The 21,633-nt window shown below is 33.0% G+C and overlaps 1 protein-coding gene across 1 annotated transcript; it reads left to right on the top strand.

Annotated features, from left to right (window-relative positions):
* The first annotated feature begins 1,358 nt into the window (after positions 1 to 1,358).
* Positions 1,359 to 17,736, top strand: LOC127095029 (probable D-2-hydroxyglutarate dehydrogenase, mitochondrial). The gene is made up of 7 exons (XM_051033779.1): positions 1,359 to 1,826; positions 2,467 to 2,568; positions 2,692 to 2,739; positions 3,111 to 3,181; positions 17,253 to 17,287; positions 17,344 to 17,489; positions 17,539 to 17,736. Exons 1-7 carry the CDS (start codon positions 1,359 to 1,361, stop codon positions 17,734 to 17,736), a joined length of 1,068 nt encoding a protein of 355 aa, XP_050889736.1.
* The last annotated feature ends 3,897 nt before the right edge of the window (positions 17,737 to 21,633 follow it).

Raw genomic sequence — 21,633 nt, 5'->3', positions numbered from 1 at the left:
ATTAATGGTCCCTGACTGAATTGAAGACTTGGAGGGGTGCTGGAAGGTGTGGTGGAAGTTGTTGCTGATTGGAAGGCTGTTGTCTTGTTTGGTTTTTGTTTTTTTGTGGCAGTCCTCTTGATGCCTGTTATGTAATATTTAGGGCTCTTAATGAGTTCCTTGGATTTGTTCATTATCTCAGCTTTTTGCTGTGTATAATGTTGGTGTGTACTTCCTGAATATTATGTTTTAACATGCTTAATGTTATAACATTTATTTTAACTTTCTCTGCTAGGCTAATAGACATTTATTTTGTCTGATTGGTCACCTTTGGTCAATTTTGACTAAAAAGGGGGAGAAGTGCTTGATATGGAAGTTGGATGTGGCTGATCAGAAGGACAACTATTATTGAAAGAGATGCACAGGTGTTGATGTTATAGCAGATGTCAGTGTGACATTCTGGCTGGTACAGGTGCTGGAGTTACACTAGCTGTTTTTTTTTGTGAATGCACAGATTTAGGGGGAGAAGAAGTACCCTTGTGCATTGTGCATTTGTGTGTCTTACTAGTTGCATCCATAACTAGTAATTCTGTTGATTGCTGCACAGATTTAGGGGGAGGAGAAGTACCCTTGTGCATGTCACTACGCCAAAAATGACTTTTAACAACGCATCTTAGACAGCGCTTTTAAAAGAAAGCGCTGTCTAAGGTTAAAATTAAAATAAAACACGGAATATGTTCCAAAAAAATAATGAAAGCGCTGTCTAAGGGGGGGTCTTAGACAGCGCTTTCTAAAAGCGCTGTCTAAGGGGGGGTCTTAGACAGCGCTTTTAGAAAGCGCTTTTAAATATAGACCTTAGTCAGCGCTTTTGATAAAGCGCTGTCTAAAGTCTTTAAATTAAAAAAAAAATTAAAACCAAAAGCGCTGTCTAAGGGGGGGTATAGAAAGCGCTTTTGGAAAGCGCTGTCTAAGGCATACCTTAGAAAGCGCTTTCCACAAAAGCGCTGTCTAAGGTCTAATTAAAATAAAATTTCAGACTCCATTTCTATTTTCGTTCTCTGTTCTTTTTTTTTCCCTCCTGCGAACGTTGAAACCCTAACAGCGAAAACCATAACAGCGAACACGAATACACTTCCATTTTTCGGTTTCAATCATTGAACGTGTTTGAAGAATCGTACGTGTCTCGACATTTGGGTGTTGACTTCGTTTTTCGTTTCTACTGTTCTTCATTTCTTGCGGTATGTTCTTCAATATTTCTTCATTTCTTCGTTTCTACTGTATAATCTTGTTGAGAATGTTGAGAATGTATAAATCCCTATCCTAAGATGGTTACTGGTTTGTTACTAGTTTGTATTGAAAATTGAAAACACTAAGGGAAGATGATGAATCGGAATAGCAGAGACACACTTCGTTTCCTCTCACGCTTCCATCATCACCAACAACAAAACCCATCTCTTCTCCCTTCTGCATCACCGTCTTCTCAATTCACATCAGTAACAGGTTTTCATGAAAATTCCCCACAATTACAGTGCAATGTTGTTCCCGGGGAACATAAAGCTTTGTCTTTTTTCAACCCACTGAGAAATTCCTTGAAAAATGAGCAATTGGGTGGTGGAAACCCTTTCGAAATTCATCAGAAATGTTATTATGGTTCAATGGGTGGAGTGGTTCAGAGGAGCTCCAGATTCTCAGAGTTGAATGATGATGATGTTAAATACTTTCAAGAGATTTTGGGGAAGAAAAATGTTGTACAGGATGAAGATAAGCTCAGTGCTGCTAATATTGATTGGATGCATAAGTATAAAGGCTCCAGTAAGATTCTTCTACAGCCTTGCAACACTGATCAGGTTCATTTATCTACTTTTTTTTTCCTTTTCTTTTGCATGTGATGAAAAGTATAAGCAATTGATTCAATTAATGACTGTTTGGATTGATTAATTTGAGTTTATTCATTTGTGTAAACACTCGTGGTGCTGTTTGAGAAGCTATGAAGACAATTCATGACATGTTCATAAGCTGATTTTTATTTTCAAAATCTCCTTAGGAAAGGTTATGAAAACATCTGCATTTTAGCTTTTACATTAGCACTTATATAAAAACAAGGTCTGTTTGCCTTATAAAGTACACACTCAATTAAGCTATTTATTCAAACAAGGTCTGTTTGGATTGATTTATATGAGATTATCTACTCGCATAAGGATTTGTGAGATTGTTTGAAAAAGCTTATGAAGAATGCTCATGAGTCACGACATATCTGTAATCTGTTTTCAGTTTATTTTCATTAACTCTCTAGGATTACTTATGAAAACCGCTTATTGCTTATATGAAAGAAGTTGAATCTATTTTATCTTCTGTTATAGAAATAACTTATACATAAGTATTTATATGATAACCTCTTATGCAATAGGCTTATTTAATTGGTTTATCCAAACAGGACCTAAGCATTTGAAACAGCTTTCTTATGTATTTCATTTTTCGATATTGCAGGTTTCTGAGATTCTTAAATACTGTAACTCCAGAAACCTGGCCGTTGTTCCTCAAGGTGGAAACACTGGTCTTGTAGGTGGAAGTGTGCCCGTCTTTGATGAAGTATACTCTTTAACTCTTCCTCTTGCCAACGAAACACTCGGCATTACATTAAAGGAGACATGTTATACTGTTTTGGCGTATCCTATTATACATTGACAGATTTCTTATTGTCTAATGCTGCAGGTGATTGTTAGTCTTAGTTCAATGAACAAGATCGTATCTTTTGACAAGGTAGACCATTTACTTCTTCAAAGGCATATGTGTCATGACTTCCCTTCCCTTTGTGTGTGTTTGGATATTGCATTAGCTTATTTTGTGTTCAGAAATAGAGCTTATGGCTTAGAAGTTGTTTTTCTGTAAAGTTAGACACACCGCAATTCACTAGGATCCATATGCAACTCGTTCGCCTCAACACATATTGTTGTTGTTGTTGTATGAGCAAACATTTGATTACATAAGTTACCTTGTAACACCAATTTCTATCAAATCTGTATTTTCTATTTCAATAGAATTTGTTAGAATTATGTAAAGAAAAAAGAGGATACATGATAACGGAGGATTTTTATAATTACTTCTGAAGATTTTGCCAATGCCTGTTTTAGGTTAGTGGAATACTGGTATGTGAAGCTGGGTGCATATTGGAAAATCTAATGTCCTTCATGGACAATGAAGGGTAATCTTTTTCACTTTATAAGTATTATTTTTTTTAATTGTCATATATTTGTTTCATAATTTATATCCCCTCAGGTTTTTGTTCTTTTTGACTTTACTTTAAAGATTCCCACCGATGTATGTATTTCTAACTTATGAGTTATTTTTATATTTACACATATCTCATATAATTAAATAGTTGGAATTAATTCAAAATATGTTATATTATTATGTAGTACTTTGATGAATTCAAGTGTGCATTTTATACAAAGGATCAAGTGGACGAAATCAAAGAGGAGTGGTGTCAATTCATGATAAAGTTGTGTAATTAATGTGTACATTTGTAGTATATGTTATGACTTGTAAATGTGTATATAAATTTGTATATATTTTGATACATTTAAGGCAAAATTGGTTTGAATTGGTATATATATATATTTGTTAGCCAAAAATTGGTAGAAAAAAGGCCAAAATAGCATATATAAAATGTGATAATTGTCTGTCAAAATCTGGTTGAAAATAGGTAGAAATTCTGGTTTATAAACCTGGAAAAAATGTGGTTTAAAACAAAAGCTTCAAAAATTTTCGTATACCTTAGACAGCGCTTTTGTAAAAAGCGCTGTCTAAGGGGGGATTAGAAAGCGCTTTAGGCAAAAGCGCTGTCTAAGGGGGGGGCTTAGACAGCGCTTTTTGAAAAGCGCTGTCTAAGGTATACCTAAAAAAATTAAAATAGGAGGGTCTTAGAAAGCGCTTTTGGCCAAAGCGCTGTCTAAGGGGGTGGGGCTTAGACAGCGCTTTTCAAAAGCGCTGTCTAAGGTATACCTAAAAAATTTAAAATAAGAGGGTCTTATAAAGCGCTTTTGGCCAAAGCGCTGTCTAAGGGGGGGGGGGGCTTAGACAGCGCTTTTAAGATTTAAAAAAGCGCTGTCTAAACCTTTAGCAGCGGAGGTTTAGACAGCGCTTTAAAGCGCTGTCTAAGGCTAAAAAAAGCGTTGTCTAAGGTCTTGTTTGTTGTAGTGTGTGTGTATTACTAGTAGCCATAGCTAGTAATTGGTTTTGCTTTTGCTGCTGATTAAACTACTGTTATGTGGTTTAACTGCTGATAGTTTGCCTTGTGAACAAAAAGGACAGATATATGTTTTAGCCAAAATTTGCCAAAGGGGGAGTTTGTTGATTCTAAGTGTTGGCAGCATATTTGGTAAAACAAAGAGTGTTCACAAGATGTCATGTGTGATGTCTTAACATAAGATATCCTATGTACCTACTGGAGTTAAAGAACATATGCAAGCAGGATTGTTTCAGAATGCCACATAAAATAACAAGGCTTCTGATATTGGTTGTACCTGCTGGAGCTTAACTGGAAGACATGTTCATGCAGGATTGTTTCAGATGACATACACAATGTCATGGTATCTGATATGGATGTACCTGCTATACAAAGAAATATGGATTATGCAGGATTTTTCCAGATGTCAGACCCGATGTCAGGACATCCAGTACACAGAACATTCAGTATGAATGTCTGGTGTTTTGTGATTGCACAATTAATGGCAATCATTGGTTGATTGAGGATATGGCTAGCTGGCGCATTCTTTCAGGGATTTCAACCAGATTTACTTATTTTCCAGGGAGATTTATACAGCTGTTATAAAAAGATTTGATTGGAAAATAGATTTAGGGTTTTCAAGATGTCCAATGTTTCTATAAAAAGGGACTCAGAAAACATGTTTGTACATACAACCAAGACTGAGCAAAATTTAGAGAGAGAGCTAGGGTTTGTGTCTGTAGGTCATTCAAGTCATCCATTGATGATTGAATTGGACTGATTTGTCTTCTTGATCAAAGCTTTGAAGCAAGATCAAGAGTGTGTCTTCTTGATTGAAACTGTGAAGTAAAATCAAGAGTTTGTATTGAAAAGTATTTTCTTTTCACAAGGGATTGTTGTTTAAGATCACGGGTTTGTGATTGTAAGGGAAGTGAGTGGGTTCTCATATCTAAGAGTGCTTAGGTAGAAATTGCACGGGTAGAGATTAGGTGAGAAAGACTGTAACTTGGTGAAGTGTACGGATAGTCTTTGAACTAATTCTATTATAGTGAATTTCCTTCCTGGCTTGGTAGCCCCCAAACGTAGGTGAGTTGCACCGAACTGGGTTAACAATTGCTTGTGTGATTTGCTTTTCAATTCTGTTTAATTATCCATTGTTTATAACCAGATATCAGTGTCGTGACATTACCTTCGACATCTTATATCTGATACCAGAATTTCAGGGGATAATTGACCTGATCTGGGTTTGATTCAGCTAAAAGATTGCATTCAGTTGTGATGTATCCTTGGGTTCCACAGATTTCGCATCCGGGTTGAACTACAACTACAGTAGTTGTAGGGTTAACATATAAAATTTCAACTTTTTGGGCTATGGCGTCCATTTTGGCATTCATATGGTCTAGGCAACTAACTTCGTAAATGAGGTACTTACGAAGTTAGTTGCCTAGACCATATGAAATGTATGAATAATAAGCCATTATTCTAAACCATGAATAATAAGCCGAAGTTAGTTACGAAGTTAGAATGCCAAAATGAGCTCTTAATAGTTCTTTATATCTCTCCCAAGCGTTGAAAAGTGATTCACCATCTTGTTGAGTGAATTTAGTTATTTGGTTTCATAGGATAACGGTCTTACTCGGTGGAAAGTATCTAGGAGGGAAAAGGGAAATAGTCTTACACATATCGCCTTAGGAGAAGCACCACTGGTTTTTAAGGTATCAACTAATTGGATGAAAACTTTTAAATGTTGGTTCAGGTTCTCAGTAGGGAGACCTGAGAACTAGTTTTGTTGCACTATTTGCAACAAAGAGGGTTTTAATTAAAATTTATTAGCTGGAATAGTGGGGTTTACAATACTAGAATGAGGTTCTTCATTAGAAGGCAGGGCAAAGTCTTTAAGAGGTCTTTAGTTTTGTTCTTCGACCATTGCTCTTCTAATCTTTTGGAGAAAAATATGAGTGTGAGGGTATCTTTCGGGTTCTTCTATTGGATCTACTAAATTTACGGTACTGCGAGTTTTTCACATTGACCGACAAAAAGAGGTGCCTTAATCTAGACGGTGTAACAACAGGGTACGAAATTTGACGTGATTGGTACCCGGCAACGACACCTAAAACTTGATGCATGCTTTCCGCAAGTATACGGAATACGTCAGAGTCATATAAAAGATTAAAGATCGCACATATACCAATGTCAATCTATTGATTACTATCGTTACGGTGTTTATCTAAGGCTAATCAAACAGGTGTATAGAGTGCACATGAATTAAAAATAATGAAGATAAATTCAGACAAAATGATATTGGAATGTAATTCACATCGATTAAACAATACTCCAAATGTTTCTAAATAGAATTACTTATGGATAAATATTTTCTTCCTTCAAAAAGAGTTAATTAAAAAGGAACCATCGCGTTAGCGTAATCGGAACTGGACCTAACCTTTAATCTATATCAGTCGCTCACGTTGCATCGGTCGTATATTGCGTTAAAGTGAAAAATCATTTTTTATATAATTACCTCTAAGGATCATTTGAAAAGTGATTTTGATTGGAAACTTTTAACATAAAAGGGTTTCCGGCATATGTTCGACCAACTGGATCCTAAACCTATAAACGCATCCGAAAATAGTTTTAAAATCACTTTCTAATAAAATCATGGATCTACTTTCATAGTAACCAGTCAAATTAAACACATAAAATTTGTATTAAAATCAAAACAGTCCCTAAAGTATTCCTACAGATACAACATGCGGAGTACCGTCGAAATGACGGTCCTCACATTCCAGCACTAAGGATTTAGCTGGACATGGTTACGTTAAATAACATAGCATATAATTGATTCATGGAATAAGTCATTTAGGGAAATAAAGTGCTAAGTGTGTAAATGGTTTTAAAAGTGAACAACGGGAATGGTACATTCAAAGTATGGTTTGAAAATGAATCTTTTGTGATGATAAAATAAATCTGACAAGTAATCGTGCAAGAAAAACAAACAAGATAACGCAGAGCAATGAAGTAAACAAATTAAAGGAATTGCGAGGAAACAAAAAATTTAAAAGCTAAGTAAGAAATAAATAATAATAATAATAATAATAATAATAATAATAATAATAATGTGAATTGTATTAAAAACTTGCTCCAAATCGGAGACTTGAATCTGGAACAAACTTGAAAAAAATCTAACTTGAAAGTAAAATGACGGCAAGATTAACTTCTACTCTACGGTGCTCCAAACCCGATTACATCAATGGTGCAATAATCCTCCGATGTGAAGAATTATTGCTTTAACAGTGTGATTCTATGGCCTATGCTGCAACTAGACTTGGACGCCTACAACTAAATATCTAAGTCCTATTTATAGAGAAACAATGCCTAGAAATTTACGTAGAATCTTCAAAGTTTGTGTGGAGGAAATGACTCTGGTCATAGCCACTTTCTACAACCGTCCTTGACTGAACGCGAAATGGGAAGATGGCGCTTGCCATATAGGCATGGCGACCTCCATGTGTACAAGGGGTGGAAGACATGGTCTTGTGACCGTTGGAATGTGGGTGAGTGCTTACGCATCATGGTTACCCTCATGGTCAATGCCATGTGGAACACCATATGTGTATTTTCCACTGAAAATATTTGATTCTTGCTCTTTTCGATTCCTTTTTCCGTGAAAGACTTTATTTAGGCAATGTACCTGAAAGACAAGAAAAAAGACAAGCATGCCACAAGAAAATAATAATAAAACTATAATAATCATGTGCAATTTGAGTCAAATATGCAGTGTGTTTCAGTGTTATCATTATTGTGAGTTGATTGATGTGTGCTTTGTTGTTATGTGAAGCTCATTATATCGGAGCTTCAAGTTGAAGCTCTTAATAGTTGGGATTTAGATCTTTTGGTGAGGGTGGGGTTAGGAATTTGGCAAAGTTTTAGTGTATGAATTGTTGATTCCCAATGCTCTTAACAATAGGTGCTTAAATAAGGCAGTGAAATTGGGGTGGGATTGAAATGAGACTCATGTGAGTCTCTTTCCAAGTGTGTGAAATATTTTGAAGTCATTTGTTTTGGGGGGAAATTACAGTGAGATGAGAATGAGTGCTTTAATGGTTTGGATTGTTTGAAATAGTGATCCGTGTGAAAAATGCTCAAATGAATGGTTAGGATTTGTTAATTTTGTGTTTGTTTGGAATGAATTTGTGACATGAAATTGTGTAATTGAAAAGAATTTTAATAAAATTTGTTTACCTGAGTGTTTGTTATGCGTGGATATTGATTGATGTATGGTATGTCTGCATTTGATGATATGGCGAAAGGGGTCATGTATTTCCTGCTATGTGAGTTTTTGTTGTTAATTTATTCATTTTTATTTGTTTTAATTTGTGTAAAACTCAAATGTATGTATGAGATGTATATGGTGATGGAGAGGAATCACGTGTTTTTGCAACTCAGTTTGTTACTTGTATTTATTTTAAAATGAAATGGATGTATGTTATGTATGGTGATTATGATAGGTTGTAATGAAAATCACTTGTTGCTGCAACTTATTTGAGTCTTTGCTTAATTGATTTCAATTGTTGATATGTATTGTGTATGCAAGGATTGAAATATTCACATACTTATGATGTATGGCATGAAGACTAACCGCTTCATTCCTAAGTTCGTTATTTGATCAGAAATTATCATGAAACTTTATTTCCTTGTATAAGAGAGTTCGTGGACTTAACCTTGTAAGAGCTCTCAATCATTATTGAATACACTCAATATAAGTTCTTGGGGATGTGAGTAGGTCGCTTTCTTAAGACTGGGCCTCTATAAACTCCTGGCATTCACTCTTCCCTTAACTCTTTTATTTTCTCCTTAATTTTCGTTGCTTATTCAAACATTTTTTATTAAAATACTTTCAAACTTATTTTTAGAAGATAATTTTATTTTAATCTATAATATATCAAACCTCCACAATTCCCCTCGTACAAGGGGTGGAAGACATGGTCTTGTGACCGTTGGAATGTGGGTGAGTGCTTACGCATCATGGTTACCCTCATGGTCAATGCCATGTGGAACACCATATGTGTATTTTCCACTGAAAATATCTGATTCTTGCTCTTTTCGATTCCTTTTTTCGTGAAAGACTTTATTTAGGCAATGTACCTGAAAACAAGAAAAAAGACAAGCATGCCACAAGAAAATAATAATAAAACTATAATAATCATGTGCAATTTGAGCCAAATATGCAGTGTGTTTCAGTGTTATCATTATTGTGAGTTGATTGATGTGTGCTTTGTTGTTATGTGAAGCTCATTATATCGGAGCTTCAAGTTGAAGCTCTTAATAGTTGGGATTTAGATCTTTTGGTGAGGGTGGGGTTAGGAATTTGGCAAAGTTTTAGTGTATGAATTGTTGATTCCCAATGCTCTTAACAATAGGTGCTTAAATAAGGCAGTGAAATTGGGGTGGGATTGAAATGAGACTCATGTGAGTCTCTTTCCAAGTGTGTGAAATATTTTGAAGTCATTTGTTTTGGGGGGAAATTACAGTGAGATGAGAATGAGTGCTTTAATGGTTTGGATTGTTTGAAATAGTGATCCGTGTGAAAAATGCTCAAATGAATGGTTAGGATTTGTTAATTTTGTGTTTGTTTGGAATGAATTTGTGACATGAAATTGTGTAATTGAAAAGAATTTTAATAAAATTTGTTTACCTGAGTGTTTGTTATGCGTGGATATTGATTGATGTATGGTATGTCTGCATTTGATGATATGGCGAAAGGGGTCATGTATTTCCTGCTATGTGAGTTTTTGTTGTTAATTTATTCATTTTTATTTGTTTTAATTTGTGTAAAACTAAAATGGATGTATGAGATGTATATGGTGATGGAGAGGAATCACGTGTTTTTGCAACTCAGTTTGTTACTTGTATTTATTTTAAAATGAAATGGATGTATGTTATGTATGGTGATTATGATAGGTTGTAATGAAAATCACTTGTTGCTGCAACTTATTTGAGTCTTTGCTTAATTGATTTCAATTGTTGATATGTATTGTGTATGCAAGGATTGAAATATTCACATACTTATGATGTATGGCATGAAGACTAACCGCTTCATTCCTAAGTTCGTTATTTGATCAGAAATTATCATGAAACTTTATTTCCTTGTATAAGAGAGTTCGTGGACTTAACCTTGTAAGAGCTCTCAATCATTATTGAATACACTCAATATCAGTTCTTGGGGATGTGAGTAGGTCGCTTTCTTAAGATTGGGCCTCTATAAACTCCTGGCATTCACTCTTCCCTTAACTCTTTTATTTTCTCCTTAATTTTCGTTGTTTATTCAAACATTTTTTATTAAAATACTTTCAAACTTATTTTTAGAAGATAATTTTATTTTAATCTATAATATTTCAAACCTCCACAATTCCCCTCGTACAAGGGGTGGAAGACATGGTCTTGTGACCGTTGGAATGTGGGTGAGTGCTTACGCATCATGGTTACCCTCATGGTAAATGCCATGTGGAACACCATATGTGTATTTTCCACTGAAAATATCTGATTCTTGCTCTTTTCGATTCCTTTTTTCGTGAAAGACTTTATTTAGGCAATGTACCTGAAAACAAGAAAAAAGACAAGCATGCCACAAGAAAATAATAATAAAACTATAATAATCATGTGCAATTTGAGCCAAATATGCAGTGTGTTTCAGTGTTATCATTATTGTGAGTTGATTGATGTGTGCTTTGTTGTTATGTGAAGCTCATTATATCGGAGCTTCAAGTTGAAGCTCTTAATAGTTGGGATTTAGATCTTTTGGTGAGGGTGGGGTTAGGAATTTGGCAAAGTTTTAGTGTATGAATTGTTGATTCCCAATGCTCTTAACAATAGGTGCTTAAATAAGGCAGTGAAATTGGGGTGGGATTGAAATGAGACTCATGTGAGTCTCTTTCCAAGTGTGTGAAATATTTTGAAGTCATTTGTTTTGGGGGGAAATTACAGTGAGATGAGAATGAGTGCTTTAATGGTTTGGATTGTTTGAAATAGTGATCCGTGTGAAAAATGCTTAAATGAATGGTTAGGATTTGTTAATTTTGTGTTTGTTTGGAATGAATTTGTGACATGAAATTGTGTAATTGAAAATAATTTTAATAAAATTTGTTTACCTGAGTGTTTGTTATGCGTGGATATTGATTGATGTATGGTATGTCTGCATTTGATGATATGGCGAAAGGGGTCATGTGTTTCCTGCTTTGTGAGTTTTTGTTGTTAATTTATTCATTTTTATTTGTTTTAATTTGTGTAAAACTCAAATGGATGTATGAGATCTATATGGTGATGGAGAGGAATCACGTGTTTTTGCAACTCAGTTTGTTACTTGTATTTATTTTAAAATGAAATGGATGTATGTTATGTATGGTGATTATGATAGGTTGTAATGAAAATCACTTGTTGCTGCAACTTATTTGAGTCTTTGCTTAATTGATTTCAATTGTTGATATGTATTGTGTATGCAAGGATTGAAATATTCACATACTTATGATGTATGGCATGAAGACTAACCGCTTCATTCCTAAGTTCGTTATTTGATCAGAAATTATCATGAAACTTTATTCCTTGTATATAAGAGTTCGTGGACTTAACCTTGTAAGAGCTCTCAATCATTATTGAATACTCTCGATATCAGTTCTTGGGGATGTGAGTAGGTCGCTTTCTTAAGACTGGACCTCTATAAACTCCTGGCATTCACTCTTCCCTTAACTCTTTTATTTTCTCCTTAATTTTCGTTGCTTATTCAAACATTTTTTATTAAAATACTTTCAAACTTATTTTTAGAAGATAATTTTATTTTAATCTATAATATTTCAAACCTCCACAATTCCCCTCGTACAAGGGGTGGAAGACATGGTCTTGTGATCGTTGGAATGTGGGTGAGTGCTTACGCATCATGGTTACCCTCATGGTCAATGCCATGTGGAACACCATATGTGTATTTTCCACTGAAAATATCTGATTCTTGCTCTTGTCGATTCCTTTTTCCGTGAAAGACTTTATTTAGGCAATGTACCTGAAAACAAGAAAAAAAAGAAGCATGCCACAAGAAAATAATAATAAAACTATAATAATCATGTGCAATTTGAGCCAAATATGCAGTGTGTTTCAGTGTTATCATTATTGTGAGTTGATTGATGTGTGCTTTGTTGTTATGTGAAGCTCGTTATATCGGAGCTTCAAGTTGAAGCTCTTAATAGTTGGGATTTAGATCTTTTGGTGAGGGTGGGGTTAGGAATTTGGCAAAGTTTTAGTGTATGAATTGTTGATTCCCAATGCTCTTAACAATAGGTGCTTAAATAAGGCAGTGAAATTGGGGTGGGATTGAAATGAGACTCATGTGAGTCTCTTTCCAAGTGTGTGAAATATTTTGAAGTCATTTGTTTTGGGGGGAAATTACAATGAGATGAGATTGAGTGATTTAATGGTTTGGATTGTTTGAAATAGTGATCCGTGTGAAAAATGCTCAAATGAATGGTTAGGATTTGTTAATTTTGTGTTTGTTTGAAATGAATTTGTGACATGAAATTGTTTAATTGAAAAGAATTTTAATGAAATTTATTTACCTGAGTGTTTGTTATGCGTGGATATTGATTGATGTATGGTATGTCTGCATTTGATGATATGGTGAAAGGGGTCACATGTTTCCTGCTATGTGAGTTTTGGTTGTTAATTTATTCATTTTTATTTGTTTTTAATTTGTGTAAAACTCAAATGGATGTATGAGATGTATATGGTGATGGAGAGGAATCACGTGTTTTTGCAACTCAGTTTGTTACTTGTATTTATTTTAAAATGAAATGGATGTATGCTATGTATGGTGATTCTGATAGGTTGTAATGAAAATCACATGTTGCTGCAACTTATTTGAGTCTTTGCTTAATTGATTTCAATTGATGATATGTATTGTGTATGCAAGGATTGAAATATTCACATACTTATGATGTATGGCATGAAGACTAACCGCTTCATTCCTAAGTTCGTTATTTGATCAGAAATTATCATGAAACTTTATTCCTTGTATATAAGAGTTCGTGGACTTAACCTTGTAAGAGCTCTCAATCATTATTGAATACTCTCGATATCAGTTCTTGGGGATGTGAGTAGGTCGCTTTCTTAAGACTGGGCCTCTATAAACTCCTGGCATTCACTCTTCCCTTAACTCTTTTATTTTCTCCTTAATTTTCGTTGCTTATTCAAACATTTTTTATTAAAATACTTTCAAACTTGTTTTGAGAAGATAATTTTATTTTAAACTATAGTTTTTCAAATCTCTAAAATCCCCCCCCCCCCCCCCCCCCCCCCCGGCCATCTTATGTTAAATCCTAATATTTTCGTATTGGTTAACTAATTGAGAAATTGTTTGTTAGTCAACACGATTGATTTTTCGTTGTTGTTTAGACATAAAAAACATATGTAGAGCGATAGATGATAATATTAACCGATAGATAATAATATACATAACTTATAGGATAATTAAATATAACCCCTACAATTACAACATTTCTTTTTAAACTCATACTTATATCTATTTTTATTTTCAATATGGTTATAAAAAAATCAAAGTTTTCAAACATCTCTAGTTAGAATTATATAAATTATTGAACAATTTTCAATATTTACACCAATACTTTCTTTTTTTTGCTTTAACAGGGAGAAAACTAAATCTTCACGTGTAGTTGGATAATCATTCCCATGGTCATGGATATCAGTCTCATGTTGATGCACATGTTATTGTCATAAATGTGTTTGCCCTACATGCTCCTTTCGCACATGATCCAGTCGGACCATCTCATGTATGACATACTCTTAGCGCACTTCAAGTTTTACTTGGAGGCCCAGAGGACATGTCATTAATCCCTCTATATGGAATCAATGTCATTGCACGCATGTGGGAAGGAGAGGTAGAACATACAATTATTTATGCTTTTAAACATCTGCTTTATGATAATTATACTAATTAAATCAAATGAATTTAATGTATTAATTTATGAAATCCCGTGAGATATAAAAGTGTATTAACCATGGCAGGAAGATATCATATCCCTCGCAGCGATATGAGCCATGGTTTCCGGAAGTATTAGAAGCATCTGAATTGAAAAACTTTTGTATGATTGAATATGATTATTGGTTCTATTAATTTTCATATGAACCATTTTTTCAGGCATGAATCCTCCAGCATTTTCCAAGGATCATCGGGTGGCAATATGTTACAGATTAAAATAAAGAGTTGCTTTGTGTGTGCATGATTAACCTACACATGAAGAATCTGGAGACTGATCCATACAGACATGTTCTTGACCATATTTTGGCGGATGGTATTTGTTTCACATCATATGGTGAGCATCGTCATACATAACCTATATAGGATATTTACTTGTACTCTGGATGGATGGTTTATAGGTCTCAACTTAATTACCCATATATACCTGAGCAAATACCTAGGAAGTTAGGGTATCTTGAGGTATACCTAGGGATCCCACTTCAGTTGCTCCTTCCACAATCATCCATAGAGGTATTGATAAGCTATTTGCAGAGTATTGTGATCATCTGGTACAAGAGGAGGTACAATCACACTTGGAGTTATCTGAGTATTTTTTTTTTGCTCGCACAACTTCTTGATAGATAAAGGTCAATCTTTCTCAAGATATACTACCGGTCAACTTTGAATACAAATTTTTGTCATTAAATTCATGTTCTAATATTGTAATGCTACATTCAAATGTTGTATGTATCTCGTTATGTTACAGTTTAATCATTTTATTCATTGATTTTCTACCCTTGCAATAATCGCTCTTATTATCTCATAATCAGTTCTTCAATGTAGCATGAGTATATTCAACTCTATTAGTTGTGGTATTTTCAAGGTATTTAATCGGGTCAATCCATGCAATAAAAGTTTTCTCCTCATTTGGTCTGATATTTTTTTCATCATACTAAAAAAAATCAGAATATTTTGCGCACACACTTCCGAGTTGTATGACAGAATTGACATATAACTACTATATAGAAGAATTGATTATAACATTCCAGATATTCATTATAAATTCCAATATTTGACTAGGTTTGACCATTTTCTCATCTTCATCATTGATTTGTCTATTTTAAAAAATTTCTTTAATTCTACTTCTCACTTTTTTTTATTATATGACACCTACACAATAAAGCATTTTTAAAAAACACATTTTTCTTCTCATTCCATCCTTCCATCTTCAATTTTTTACAGAAAAAACACATACATTTAACAAACCCTAGCAACAATAGTAACAATGTCAACATGAGAAAAATACTATGAAACTTAGGGCCTGTATGATATGGTTTTGGAAAACTGTTTTTTAGTTTTTAAAAATTAAAAATTATAAAATTTGTTTGGTAGTCTAATTTTATAAAATTATTTTTCAAAACTATTTTCTATTTATGAGTTTTTAAAACTAAAAATCTAAAATAGGTTTTTGAGGTTTTGATATTTTGATTTTTAGTTTTGGAAATTAGGAAGAGGACAAAACAAGGAAAAATGGTACTCCCTCCGTTCCTTTTTAAGTGTCATTTTTTTTTTTTACACATACCAAGAAAGCTAATCATTATTGTTACTTTTTAAACAATAATTCTCATTTTACCTATAATACGCTTAATAATATCCTACATTCATTTTATTTTTTCTCTCTCTGTAATAATTGCATAGGGGTAATTTTGACAAAAGTGCATTAAATATTACTTTGAATTATATAAGTGACAATTAAAAAGAAACAAAAATTTATCAAAAAAGTGACACTTAAAAAGGAACGGAAGGAGTACTATATTCATCAATGACAAATTTGTAACGCTGTTCAACTTTAAAACAATTTTTAAAAATTAGATTATCAAACATGTTTTTTCCTCAAAACTTTTTTTAAAAGATTAATTTCCAAAATAATTTTTAAAAACTAAAAACTAAAACTCATTCAAACGGCCCTTAATCTTTCTTTTTTGTTGATACAGTTTTGCATTTTATGGAATAAACTTTAGATTAATTCTCCGAATATCTCTGATTTGATCTCTAAAATATATTAAAATATAAAAGATTTCATATATTAATTTATTATCCTTCAATTTAGTCTTTCAATTTCTCACTTAGAAGTGTGTATTGGATTAAAATTTCAAAAAGATTTTAAATAACTTTTATTATTAAAATTCATGTGATATTCAATCAAGATTTTTTTAAATAAAAATAAATCTTGTAGTATTCAATTAATACTCTCATGATCTTATTTCAAGGCAATGAAATTGGATTTTTCATAACTTATAAAAAAAGTATCTTGGTATTCAAAAGTTTAGAGATCTTAATGAATTTTTCTGCATAAAGAAATTGACTTGGGATTCATTTGGTCCAATAACTTTAAAAATGATTATTTTGGTCCCATAATTCTTCAAACACCCTCACGTTTACCCCTCCATCAAAGAAGTTAGTCAAATAAAAAGTCTAGTTGGGGTTAAAGTGGAAGGAAGAATGTTGAATGGAAAATATTTTTTTTAGTTAATGTAGTCTTAATTGGTTGGTGAGTCAATAAGTTATCTCTTGTTTGTTGATTCCATTTATTCACTATACAAAAAAAAGTCTTTGAAAATGTAAAAAGACAGACAAAGACGAAGAGACGGTGATAAAGAAGGATGAAGTCAGATTATTAAAGAATAAATTGTACACGAACAAAATTTTATACAATTAAATGAGGAAGACAAGCATGATAAGGCTCATATTTTTTGTCTCTTTCTAATTTAAGATTTTTTTTTTTTGGTATTTTCACCCCTTCTTATTTAGGATTTGTAAAATATTTTTGCCTCCTTTTTGTTCATGTAGGATTTTTAGAATGTAGAAATTTGTTGCTTTAGGATTTATATGAATGTGAGATTTTAGGGTTTTTCCCCTTTATATTCATGTAAGATTTCTTGATGATTGTTAATATGTTTACATATTAAGTAGTACTTTGTTTTGATTTGGTAAAAAAATTGATGAATTTTTTCTTGTGTTTATTCATCACAGAGGCTTCTTTGATGATGAATTATCTAAATATAAAGGCATTGTTTCAAAGTGAAATGTGATATTGATAAAATGAGTTATTTTAATGTTGTAGGTGTAGTTAAAGAATTGAGACATAGAAAAGTTTGTACTATATGGTACAAAGACTCAATATTTGGTATGCTTATATTGGATGATGACTCAATATTTGATATGCTTATATTGGATGATGACAAATGTGCTAAGATATTGCTGACTTATGTAAGTTCACTTAAGTGTTAATGGTTTTGTACAATCTCCATTGTCATAGTCTGAATTTTATGATGGTCAAGAAGATATAAACATTGAGGATGTTGTAAATGAAATTTTCAAATTTAACGAAGAAATTGCCAAAGGTAATGAAATAGAGGTGAATGATGGTAAAATGAATGAAGCTGAGGGGAATATATGTGAGATGAATGAATGTGTCATTGTTGGTATTGAAAGTGATAATACATTGATGATTTGAGTTTTAATTATCACAGTGTACTCTGAATATAGTATTTGAAGACTCTGATAATTCTTGTGATAATTTTATAAAAGAGAATATAGAAAATTAGATTATGATCATGATTATAGTTGTTAATGAACCGAACCAACTCGAACATAGTTTGGAATTCGATTTGACAGTTAAATTGTTGAATTAGGTTTATGAACTCGATTATATATGAGAAGGGTTATATTGACTCCAAGATTAGATTTAAATATTTACTCCAAATTTTAACCATATATCTTCTTTTAATCTAACAATTTTAATAGATTATTTATATTCTCAAAGTGAGAAAAATATTTTTAAAAATAATTCTATAAATAAAGTCATCATAAAAATAATTCTTTTTAAGACAATAATTTAAAAATCAACATATATCTAATAATTTAAAAAATAACTTCTAAATATCTTTCAATTGAGTAGTTTTTGAACTAGTCTTTCAAATGTATCTCTTAAAAGTTATTTGGTTTTTAAAGTAGTAAATTTTTTAGACAAAATTAAATTTCAATTTTATAACTTTTATTTTATTTTAATATTTTATTTTTTACAAAATATTAATTTAAAATATCAAATATATAGAAAAATAGAGTTTAAAACCTGATTTTTAAGTCCATGGAACAAATGAGTTGAACTTAACGAATTGAACAAAGTTGTTCGTGAATTTATAATGAGTCGGGTTTGATCTTTAAAAAAAATTGTGATGAACTCGAGTTGAGATTTGAGCCGAATCAATTTTTATTGAGTCGAGACAAACTAAGACGAGTTCGACTCGACTCGACTCATTTCCAACCCTAATCATGATACAGAGGGTACTGGCAAAAAAATCAAAAACACACATAATGAGAGTGAAAATGATACTCCCTTTGTCCCAAAATAATTGAAAGAGAGAGAATCGTCATTTTACCAAACTATCCTTGTTTACTAGGTGTATAGAAATTATCATAAATGTATGGTGAGAGAATAATAAATTAAAAGTATTAATTAGAGCGTTTAATTGGAAGATAAACATTAGAATTTCATTAAAAACTAAAATGCAACACTTATTTTATGATAAATAATTTTATAAGATGCGACAATTATGTTGGAACAGGTGGGAGTGTAAAAAATTAGAAAGTTAACGTAGAACTAACGAGGAAAGTGGAACAAATATGAAAAAATATATAGTTTTTTTAAATAAAATATTTAATGATTTATAAATATCAAGAAATATATATTTTAAAATTTCTGATAGTGTTTTCAAAATTTCTGATACTAAATTCCATGGAATTTTCTGGAAATTTCAAAAATTTCGATATTTATAAAAATTATTTTTTATCGGAAATTTTAAAATTTTCAGTAGGGATAAAAAAATTGTTTTTTATCAGAAATTTCAAAAAAAAAATCGGCATTTGCTAAAAAAATATTATATATTTTTTTTGTAATTAAATATAGAGGTAGCGACGACACTATTGCACGAAGAGTTATTGATAGAGTGACAAACCAAGCTAGGGTTGCTGAGGCTGAGTCTTCTCAGATATAGACTGACGAGTGATTCCAACTAATTCACACCGGAAACGGTTGGTTGAGAAGGGCCTGTTTTGCACACCTCGTAGCACTCGACACCGATATCTACGATCAATTGAGCAACCCATATATGAGATGGAAGATGAGGTGGGTTGCTGTTGTTGCAAATGAGGTTGTTGAGGAGGTTGTTGTTGATGTTGTTGTGGTTGTTGGTGAGGTGGTTGTTGATGAGGTGAAAATTGAGGTGATCCAGCCAGATGCTACTGTTGTTGATTCGGTCTCATCTGTTACTGCTAACACAAAAGTTACAGCTCCTTCGAGCGAGCCCTATATGAGTACTGACGGAGGACTCCCTGGAGGACCAATTGATCGGTCGGTGTTTACTAAGTATGTTAATCATGGGACGTTACGACTATGGCAGGGAGAGGTATATGTCTTTTATGCTTAACTTTAATTTGTTTATTATTATGCCATGAAAACTAACTGTAAAATTTTTTATTTTTGTTTGTTATAAGACCGTCCCACACTGAAGGTGACTTTGCACGGGTCGAAGCTGAAGGACTTCCCGAAGATTCCAATGCCTGAGCGGGTCAGTCAGATTGTACTAGATTTTGAGCTCCATAATTTTGCCTAGTGCTCTCTCACCATGTTTGACGCGCCACTACTTACTGCGCTTATTAAGAGATGGCACAAGGAGACAACTTCATTTCATCTTCCATTTGAGGAGATGACTATCACTCTAGATGATATATCCTCTTTTGTCATCTTCCCAACGGCAGCAGATTATAGACGGTTCTTGTTCTTAGCACGTCGCTTGCATATATGATTGTTGCACGAGATTTGTAAATTTCTGAGGTGGACGTGCAAAAGAAGTTTGGCATCAACCGGGGTGTTCACCTTCATATGTCTTGGCTTCAGAAGACCTACGACGAGCTTGTAACAGCTAGGAGTTATGACGTTTCCATTAGGGTGGACATGTTACATCTAGTAGCATGGACTCTCTTTGCAGACAAGTCAGGTGTTTATATCGACGTCCGATATGTGTGCATGTTCAGTAGCCTCGAGGTTACCAGTTGGGCGTGGGAGTGTGCTACGTTGACCATTATGTATACAACCCTTAGAGTGACGACAGTATTTGAGACCAGACAGTTTGTTAGTTATTTGAGGATGTTACAAATATACTTGAAATTATTATTTATTGTTAATTTCTTATTTAATTATTACGAATAACATTTATTATTTATTACTATCTTTGTGTTTTGATACCATATGCGGGCATTTAGTGGTGGTTTCATAGTAACTTCATCAGTTATGGTTGTGGCATTAGAGATCAAGCAGTTAGGGTTCAACATCCCTCGCAGTGCGAAGATGGTTACTTATAGTGGTACCTCAGTGTATCACACTCGCATCATCCCACTTGTTGAGGATACAGGTGATGTGGAGCCTTCTGATGTTGGGGTACCTGTTGATGACGTGCTGATGTCGCCTCCTACAGCTGATACCGATGACCAGCAGCGTCTCCAGATGATTGCAGTTATTATGGATAATCTCATGGGTTTGATAAATCCAGATGGCAAATTTATATTGGATTAGTTCGAGATCCACACATAACCCGTTTGGGGACCTATTTAGACATCTTTTGTATATTATATATTATTTATATTTTACTCTGACATTTTCATCAGAAACTTTTTTATTAAATAGTATTTTTGTCTACCATTCATGCAACATCAACATAAACTAACATTTGACAAACGATTACGTAACTTAAACATAACTTAACAAAACAATGATAAATAAAAAAAATCTAGGCACTACCAATGATTCTAGACGTTTCATCATCTCCATTATGTCATTGACAGACCTTGAAATTTTAACATCTAAATCAATTGGCCTCTTTATTATCCTAAGACGAAATGATCTCCACAAATCATTCACTTCTTCATCTATCTTCAACTCAATAAGATTGTATTTCATTATCCCATCAATATCAATCCAATCTTCACCAAACTCTATCTTTTTCACCTTTTTATTTTCGGTATCAGACAACAATTCATTCAACTTAGACGTCAAGGCAACGAAAGATGTGGTGTCATTTGAAAGCCAAAATTCTACCAGAGATGAAACTCTGTTGAAGTTCACATCTACCTTAATCAAAAATTAAGAAAGATATATTTTTTAAGATATTTTTATCAAACAACAGTTGTAAGAAACAACATATTTTTGATTTGTGTACTCCTCGGGGGCTTAATTATTTGCCTTTTTTTCATTGAATTAATTATTTTTCTCAACTCACTAAATGATTTGTCATTTTAACAATTTGAAAATAGAAAAATTATGAGTTAGTTTTCAAAAATATTTTTACAGATGGTA

The sequence above is a fragment of the Lathyrus oleraceus genome, chromosome 6 (genome assembly GCF_024323335.1).
Source record: "Lathyrus oleraceus cultivar Zhongwan6 chromosome 6, CAAS_Psat_ZW6_1.0, whole genome shotgun sequence".
In the NCBI taxonomy this organism is placed as follows: domain Eukaryota; kingdom Viridiplantae; phylum Streptophyta; class Magnoliopsida; order Fabales; family Fabaceae; genus Lathyrus; species Lathyrus oleraceus.
Note: the sequence above shows the minus strand (reverse complement) of the source record. Positions and strands in the feature narration are given on the sequence as shown.

Coding starts and splice junctions, on each gene's coding strand:
- LOC127095029 (XM_051033779.1), top strand. CDS start 1,359: ATGATGAATCGGAATAGCAGAGACACACTTCGTTTCCTCTCACGCTTC. Junction 1,827..2,466: donor AGCCTTGCAACACTGATCAG/GTTCATTTATCT, acceptor TCGATATTGCAG/GTTTCTGAGATTCTTAAATA. Junction 17,288..17,343: donor TGAATTATCTAAATATAAAG/GCATTGTTTCAA, acceptor TTAATGTTGTAG/GTGTAGTTAAAGAATTGAGA.